This window comes from Papaver somniferum, chromosome 2 (genome assembly GCF_003573695.1).
Source record: "Papaver somniferum cultivar HN1 chromosome 2, ASM357369v1, whole genome shotgun sequence".
NCBI classification, from domain to species: Eukaryota; Viridiplantae; Streptophyta; class Magnoliopsida; order Ranunculales; family Papaveraceae; genus Papaver; species Papaver somniferum.
Genome location: NC_039359.1, coordinates 105,440,941 through 105,450,289, shown reverse-complemented (window position 1 = coordinate 105,450,289; position 9,349 = coordinate 105,440,941). Strand labels below are relative to the sequence as shown.

The window sequence follows — 9,349 nt, the reverse complement described above, 5'->3', positions numbered from 1 at the left end:
CGTACGTTCGCAATTCCGAACCCAAGTCGCGTATTATGTGGCATTCCCGGATTATTCGCGAATCGTTCACGAATTTTACGTATCCCGAGTGATACGTCCGTTTAATTCGCCATAAATTCTTTAGCTTTTACTTTTCAAAGACCCCACTTTTTGGGCTTTACTGCCTCCCGAACATACACGACCGAATATTAGACGTGTTGTAATTTTTATGAAACAAAAACGACTGAAGAGATTTGAAGGTGAAGGTGAGAGAGATCTCAAACTCACTAACCAAGCATCTAAACCACCATACGACGTCCTTTTGGATAACTAATGTTGTATATATTATTAATATCATCATATTAAGTTTATTTTTTTCTTTAAATAACTCACACATATGCATAAAAATTGGTCTATGATCTTATAAATACAAATTATTTGTTATATATAGATACCGAATTTTCAGAGCCGAACTCACATTTATAAATCGAATTATACACGTATGTATGCCGTTCCGAATTACTAACGAATCACTTCCCGTTGACCGAATCTGAATTTTACAAAACCGTATAATACTCGTACGTTTGCCGTTCCGTACGTTTGCCGAATCCCGAATTGCTAACTAGGATGGGAACCCCACATGTGTTTTTAAACCACTATTTCTAGCTGTTATAAGCAAAATAGCGTGCCGGACACGTGAATTTTTAAAAACTCACTTTAGAATTGCGTTAACAAAACTCTTTCTTTAATTGGCCAGCTGCCAAAACAGTCAAACAAATACGGCGGTGTAAAACGAGACGTTTCTTCGAACCTACCCGGATAAAAATGAGAAATAGTGGCGGTGGGGTGTTTTTCACCCACGTTTAATATTACAGCTTATTTTTCATATTTTACTTGCCTTTTTTAGATTTTTCTGTGGAAGAAATTTCTACGTGTGAATAGCTTCACAAGGAAGTATTAAATCGAAGAAATAGGATTATATCCCAAATCAATCTCAGCCGTTTATATTAGTTAAACCCTAATTTAATGAAAGTAGTCCTTTTTTAATATGTTTCACTTTTCCATGAAAAATTACTAAGTGGGGTGCCGGCTACGAACGCGTGCGTCAGCATGTAGTGTAAATGAGTTGCCGAACTGGAGTTGGTCAACTACTTTGTATCTTTGAAGTCAAAGTGGAATGGTCAATATTTTCTTGGTCCGGTCAAATCCGGAAGGTTATGAACCTTCTTGCTCATGATCTTGATCTGACGGTTAGTTTGGTTCCTCGAGATTAGAAGATACGAGTGAGTATGGTGGGCCTAGAAAGTAAAGGAAATGAGAGAGAAGGTCACGTGTACCAAAGAAGGTTTACACTTTACATAGAAGAACTGGAGATACTCTGTTTGTGTTTTAAGTGATCATGTGTTGGAATCAGTGGATTAGCACTAATTATCATTGGATTCGAGAATTAGGATCATTATTTAACTACTGATTTCAACGTTAAGTAGTGCCGCAGTCAATAGTGATACAGTAGATAGATAATTCTGATACTAAATTTAAGACATGACAGAATAATGTCTGCTGCTGATCCAATTCGATATCCCTCTCTTATTGAGCTTATGGTTATGGTGTGTTTGGTAAGGTTTCCGCCGAAACCACCCGGCTGTGCGGGAATGGGCCACACTCGCCGCTCGATGCAGACATTTGATATTTCACTCATACGTGCATATGATTTAAGAAAGTATCAGTGCTCTTTTCTTTAAATAAGTATCCTGCAGACTCCAGTCCAGTGATTCAATGCTCATTACAATTATTACCCACGGAAACACTTCAGCGGTGTCTACGAGACATGATCAGTGAGCACTGATCAAAGCGACCTCACAAGAAAATAAACATTTAAAGAGTCACTTCCAACAGAGTTGTCCATTTCTTGGAAACAAAAATAGGGATGTCACTTTTGCCTTCTTGGAGGGTAGGAATCGTGTGATCACGGAAAGCACTAGTCGCGTTCCCATTCAAGTAGTGGTACAAGCCTACAATGTTAATCCAAACTGATAAGTGAAATGAACCAAAGAACTTGTATGACATTAATGCAGACACATTGTCTGTAATTTATAACTATAATTTTATACTAAAATCTTCCAAGGCATACTAAATGAAGACAAAAAAGGTTGTGAAATAGCAAAATCAGATAACCCCTTAACCCAATTTTTTTAATGGCAAATCTGCCCTTTACGTATTAGTGTTAATAATCTTGATTAGTGATTAAATATTTTGTTTAGTGATTAAAGTAATTTTCAGAATTATAAGAGTTGTTTAGATGAAATATTTGAGGGAAAAAAAAATCAAAGTTTTGGTTTGGTTAAGAAGGAGAGAAAGAGAAGGAGAAAGTGAGAAAATTCTAATTCTTGATTCAATGGATGATGAGGAGCGTCATCATTCATCTAAAAAACCTAGGAAAATACATATCAACTACAACAATGATCCAGAAATGACTGATTTCTTAGATTATGAGAATGATTTTACACCCACTCAAACTCAAGCTCAAACTCAAACACAAACTCAAGATGATGATTTTTATGAGCCAAATCCTGATGATGAAGACATTGATGAGGAACCCAATGCTTCTAATACACAGGTACACTTATATCCTATACTTAATCTCACTTCTATAGCTCTCAATTATCAAAAGTTAGGTTTTTTGATTCATGGTTCGGCGAAACAGGTTGAGGTTCGGCTCACATCTATGAGCCGAATCTACCAATTGATGAACGGTTCGGCTTACTGAATCTGTTTACTGCATGCGCCGAACCTATAATTTCCAATTCCAACCCTTTTGCTAAACACTAGTTCGGCTTATATGAAAGTTTCATAGTAAGCCGAACAACATCCTGAATAGCCCCGAATAGAATCATTACTAATTCGGCTTATATATCCAAAATCGTATGTGTCGAACATAATTTTTTAATTTCTGGGTTGAAATATTGTTACTGGTTCGGCACATATGGAGAATATCGTATCAGCCGAAACCTCTTATGTTCAAGGTTCGGTACATAATATGATTATCGTCTGAGCCGAACATGAATTTATTAATTTTTGGGTTAAAATATTGTTCGTGGTTCGGCACATATTGAGGATATCGTATAAGCCGAAACCTGTAAATGTTTATAGTTCGGCACATAATGTGATTATCGAATGCGCCGAACCTTGTTATTATATTCCCTTTCTAGTGTTTAACCTTGTGATATTCTTTGTAGACCGTGCTTGGACCCATGGAAAATCAACCTGATCCAGTAGACATAATTCACGAGGATACCAAGGATCACTTCCAAAATGATTTGGTATGTAAGAACCTTTTGTTTACCTTAATGTTGTCGGAATATTCCAAAGTTTTTCTTACAAATTACTTGTTTTGGAATGAATGTAGATATGGAAAACTAAACCAGAAGTTCTGGATTGTCTTGAGGAACACGCGATGAAGATAAATTGTGTACTAGTTAAAGGACAACAAAGCCGATGGGATCGGTTTGAAATGATTTGTGAGCGTAGTGGAACCGGCGCTAGCAAGGTTAAAAAGGGTACTGTATACGTAGGGAAGACCGGGAGAAAGAATAGGACGAAGACGAAGAAAATGAATTGCCCTTTCAAGATCGTTTTCAACCTCAAGAATAAGTCCATGAACAAAGAAGATCAATATTGGATAATGAATAAAGATATGGATTGTCGTCATAACCACCCACGTCCCAAAGACCTTCATGGACATGCGAAAGTAGCGCGACTCAAACCCGACGAGATGCTAGAAGTGGATAAAATGACACGAGCATGTTTGCCACCTTCTAGGATTCTTAGCAAATTGAAGGCGGACAACAAGAATAACAAGTCGACTATGCAAACTATCTACAATGCAAGACAAAAGATTAGAATACTCAATTTGCAAGGTAGGATGGTGATGCAACAAGTAATGTGGTTAGGGGTGAAGAAAGTTATGAAGTCTGTGACTTTTTTCTTAATACTTATAATTCGGCAAAACAAGGACGCACTATCCCGGTTGTGAGGATTACCTGTTTCCGTGATAAAGGCTTCATGAATTCTAACCAAGTAGTACATACTCATCAGACCATTTACTCGTCGTTCTTCACCCTTCTTTGGATAGTATGCTACATAATTAGTGCAAAGAGATAAATCTTCTTCTAGAGTAAACTTAGGAGTTGGGGGTGCCATTTGTTGAGCATATGTGGTTAAGAATATGAAAAAACATGTAGGTATATATAGAATATAGTTTTACAACGGCTATATCTTTCAAAAAAAGAGTCGTTCCTAGATTTTCGTGAAAAAAAGTACAGGTTCGGCTTATAGAAATTTTAGAACATAAGCCGAACCTATATAAGTAACGGCTATTTTTTAAAAAATTTTGAAAATTTTTACAGATTCGGCTCACCATATTGGTGAGATTTAAGCCGAACTATATACTGGATTACACCAATAATGATTTTTAAGGCTCGGCTTATAACTCAAATTATAGAAAAAGCCGAACCTGAAGGACAAATGATTCGGCGCGTAACTAACATTAGAGGATAAGCCGAACTCTATACATTCGGCGCATAACTGTTAAGCTATTCATTAAAACATGAAATTGAAGGTGTCCATAACCCAATCCCAGCACCATTAAAAACAAAGTTGAGCACCTAAAAGTAAAGGTGTTTGCAACACCATAAAAGTGTACTTAAAACTTAAGAAAAACATTAAAAGGAAGTTGGAAACATAAAAGGGCATTTAACCACGACCCCTCTTCTTAGTGGTAGGCCTTTGTTCGGGTTCCTCGGGTCCTTGTCCTTTGTTAATGATTGCATCCCACTTGTTGATGAGGTATTTTTGTTCTTCCACGGTCATTGGTGTTTTGCAACCAAGTTTGGCCTTCATTTTTTTCAACATCTCCCTACCCGCGGCAGTGGTCCTGACACAAGTATGAAAGTTATAAGACTAATTCGGCGCAAGTATGAATCATGTCTTGAAATTTTTATTAGCTTACACAGAGAGTGGATCGGCTCATACCACAAAACAATTATAAGCCGATCCTATATATTCGGCTCACAACCGATACCGTCGAATAAGCCGAATCTATGATTATGAACTCAAACATGTATTCGGCGCAACATGATATCATATAAATAAGCCGATCCTATACACTTTTAAAATTTATGAAATTTTAACAATAATATTCGGCGCAACCCTAATACTATCGAATAAGCCGAATCTAGACTTATGAATTGAAACATTTATTCGGCGCAAAACTAATACAACCATACAAGCCGATCCTAAGCACATGCAAAAATTCTGAAATTCAAACAACATTTATTCGGCACAAAACTAATACAACCATACAAGCCGATCCTAAGCACATGCAAAAATTCTGAAATTCAAACAACATTTATTCGGCACAAAACTAATACTACCATACAAGCCGATCCTACGCACATGCAAAATTTCTGAAATTCACAAAACATATTCGGCACAAAACTAACACCATCGAATAAGCCGATTCTAAATATAAGTCTATGTGTCACTAAGTTCGGCTCAAAACGGATTTCAGATCTACGCCGAGCCGTTCATATGCACTTTCAGGGTTCAGTTCCAAGAACAGCTCGGCGCACATCTAACATTTGTTTTACGCTGAACCATACCCTGTAACCGCCGCAAAACACATGATTTTGACGAATTAAATCGACCAAAACAATCAAAAACATCAAATATGAGATGGGTTTGTAGAACTAACCTTCTTATTCTCATTTCCGGAGTTGGTTCTTCTTCAATCTCTTCTTCCGGTTGATTTTGTGGTTGATTTTGAGTTTGTTCTTCACTCTCTAAATCTTCTTCTTCATCAATAGGTTGTTCAATCGATCGATTTGAACGAGATACTGCCTTACGACGACCCATTATATAGATGAGTTTAATCGTCGATTAAAGTTTCACGAATCGAAAATTAAATTTCCGCGATGAAAAAAAAAGAGAAAGGGAAGGGTGAATGAGTTCGGCTGTGGAGAGGAAGAAGAAGAAGGTGAATGAAACTGATTTTAGGTGTAGTTGATTATAGGTTTTGTATTAGGGTTAGGGATAGATTAGTAGTAATTTAAAGGATTTAAGGGCATATAGGTAATTGAACCACCCCATAGAGTACCCCGTATAAGGTCACCCAAATTAGGACTAGTGCTTTGTATGCCTAAGAAGATTTTGGTATGCCCAAAATCAGGGTTCAAAGCTTTCTATATTGTTGTGTGTTCATTATCTCATTATATCCTTGATATCAATAGTTTTCACTTTAGTATAAATACTTTTTGAACAATAATTGAAGCGTGGAGATATAATATCCGCCATTATAGTACCAGTTTCCATTGTTTACAACAATCATTTCGTCCCTCAATTATAAGTTTACTTCTTTTTAGGTGCCAATTAAAAAAGAAAAACACTTGGATAAGATTAAGAAGATAAGAATGTCACTTTAGGTGCTTAAACAAGTATATTTAAGTGTTAATCAAGTATAATTGAACTGCCTCCCCTTCTGGTATATGTAACAGAAATCAACCTTATTCTCATCAAACTTAAAGAATGTTTTACTAATACAGAACAGATTAATGAAAAAGAATGATTTAACAGTGTGTGTGTGTGTATGCCTGTATGGGATCTACATAAAAGAAGAATTACCAACAATGCATGGATCAAGAATTTTTGATGATCTATGGGAGACAACTGAGCAGCTTCGGCATAGCACAAAGGGAACGCCCTATACAAAGTTCATAGACGGAGACTGATTTCCCATTCTACTTGCAGGGATTACGAAAGAATAAACCAATGTTGCCGCAATGCCACCATGGGAAATAAATAAATAAATGCAATGCAATGCTCATTTTTGCCTGCACATCCGGAAAACAGAAGACCCTGCATGTTCACTGAATCCAAACTAGTGGTCAAGTTGGGAATCCATACAATATTGATATGAGGCCAGGATTCACATCTATATGAAACTGAACCAACGTATCTATATGCATAATTAGGCCATGCATTTTCTCAGGTCAACCCCAGGGCACCCGTAATATTGTTAGCTCTTACAGAGTTGCATTTGTTTTCTAGAGATGGGCTACTTGGGTGATGAGACTGCGATTCTAGGTTTCACGTATTAATCCAGCTACTCCCAGGTGATGACTTTACAGCCCTCCCTTTCATGTCTCTCCTAACTCTCTCCGCTTCATCTAATCTCCCTGCACCAGAATAAACACTAGCCAACAACACATAATTTCCGGCATTTTCAGGTTCTATTTCAAACAATACCTTTCCAGCAATCTCTGCTAGTTCAACTTCACCATAATTCCTACAAGCCCCAAGTAAAGCTCCCCAGGCTTTTACATTTTCCCTTGCTGGCATCTCTTTAATAACTTGATAAGCTTCATATAACTTTCCTGCACGACTTAAAACGTCGACCAAACACGCGTAGTGTTTACTTCCTGGAACCAAACCGTAATAGTTCCTCATTTTCAAAACATAATTCTTCGCTTCATCAGCTAAACCTGAATGACTGCAAGCCTTTAATACCCCAAGAAAAGTGATTTCATCTGGTCGAACTTTCGCTAACTCCATTTGTTCAAACATCTCTAAGGCTTTCTCAGCTTCGCCATGTAATGCATAAGCTGATATCATACTGCTCCATGCAACTATATCTCTTCCATGCATTCTGTCAAAAACATAACGTGAACCCAGGGGATACCCGCATCGCCCATAAGCTTCTATAAGGTTAGAACCCAAATGGGTATCAGAATCTATCAAAATCCGGATTGCATACCCATGAATTTCTCTCACAAGATTCAATGATGTCAAACCTACACATGCTGATAAAAGAGCAAGCACTGTAATTAAACTTGGTTTGACATTACAATTTTGCATGCGTCTATAAAAATCTAATGCTTTCAAAGACCCATCGTTCTGTTCAGACAACGCAGCCATGATTGAATTGAAAGAAGACGGATTAGGTTCAACATCCATCAAATCGAACATTTGGATAGCAGTTGAAAGATTACCAGAGCGACAGTAAAGAGAAATCATCGAATTCCACATTACCACATTTCTTTGAGGATTTTCATCGAACACTTGACGGGCGGAAGAGATTGATACACATTTACCATACATGTCAATTATGGCACATGCAACAAAGGGATTGAAAATCAGAGACAACTTGGTGGTGTAAGCATGGATTGATTTACCAAAAAATGATAAGTTAAGAGCTGTACAGGATTTGAGAGCAAGCGGGAAGACAAATGGGTCTAGAGATAAATCAGGGTCTGAGTGCATACGAGTGAAGAAAGTTAAAGCTTTTTCATGACGAGCTTGATTTACGTGAGCAGCCAATAGCTTAGTGCAGGACAATAATCGCTGATAATTAGTCATCTTACTGTTTTCCTTCAATATTGGACAATCCAATTACTTCCGGCAATTTTTATTTTGTTGCTTTAGTAACCTCAGGGGCTGCTGGAAATAATTTGGGCCTGCTAACGATGTCTTTTTCTTTTTTCTTTTTTAAGGTCTGCTAACTAGGGGTGTGCATGGGCCGGCATGGACCGATTTTCACCTCATTCGCATCCAATCCAATTCACTATGGATTTCAAATTTGGCATCCGCATCCAATCCAACATCCAATGGATCACAGATAAACGGATTAGGTGAGGATAATCCAACGGATTTGTGTTAGTTAAAATTTATAATGAAAAAATAAAGCTAATATAGATGACTTCTTATAGTACCTACACATTTTATATATGTATATAAATCAATTTTGTTATAGGGGCGGCATGTTCCATTAGAGAGGCGGCAAGTGTGATAACAATGTTCCTCTAGTTGGTTAGGGAATGTCCTGTAGGGGTGTAAATTGACTAATTTACCCATTATTTTTTGGTTGAAAATACATAATTGTCCTCCCCTATTTCTAAACCTAATGAATCAAAAAAATCAACACAGTTTTTTTTTTTCATCTTCATCTTCTCTTCTCCACTTCCATTAAAACTGAAATTTTCATCGTCCTCGATTAATCGGAAATTTGAAAAATTGGTAATCATTGATTGAAAACTATATTAGAGATGCCGAAGAAGAAGGTTGACGAAGATTGAAGTTAGTTTTGTATCAAAAATCAGGGCTTTGGAACAAAATTGAAATTGAAATTTATGTGTAGCATGTGAGTTACGGTTGGTAATAACGCCAATTGGAACCGTAACTATATATTTGGTTGATGCTACGGTTCAGTTAACTCAAATACCAACCATAAGTTCTTGATTTTGAGAAAGAATGTTCAGTTACAATTTTTTTTTCCAACCGTAATTGATTTACGGTTAGTCTCGATACTTAAGTTATG

At 37.0% G+C, this 9,349-nt stretch overlaps 1 protein-coding gene across 1 annotated transcript; it reads right to left on the bottom strand.

Annotated features, from left to right (window-relative positions):
* Positions 1–6,481: 6,481 nt before the first annotated feature.
* On the bottom strand, positions 6,482–8,478 carry LOC113353781 (putative pentatricopeptide repeat-containing protein At1g03510). The gene has a single exon (XM_026597279.1). It carries the CDS (start codon positions 8,389–8,391, stop codon positions 7,123–7,125), a length of 1,269 nt encoding a protein of 422 aa, XP_026453064.1. The 5' UTR covers positions 8,392–8,478; the 3' UTR covers positions 6,482–7,122.
* Positions 8,479–9,349: the final 871 nt, after the last annotated feature.

What these genes read in the sequence shown, in the direction of transcription:
- LOC113353781 (XM_026597279.1), bottom strand. Translation starts at nt 8,391, where the DNA reads ATGACTAATTATCAGCGATTATTGTCCTGCACTAAGCTATTGGCTGCT.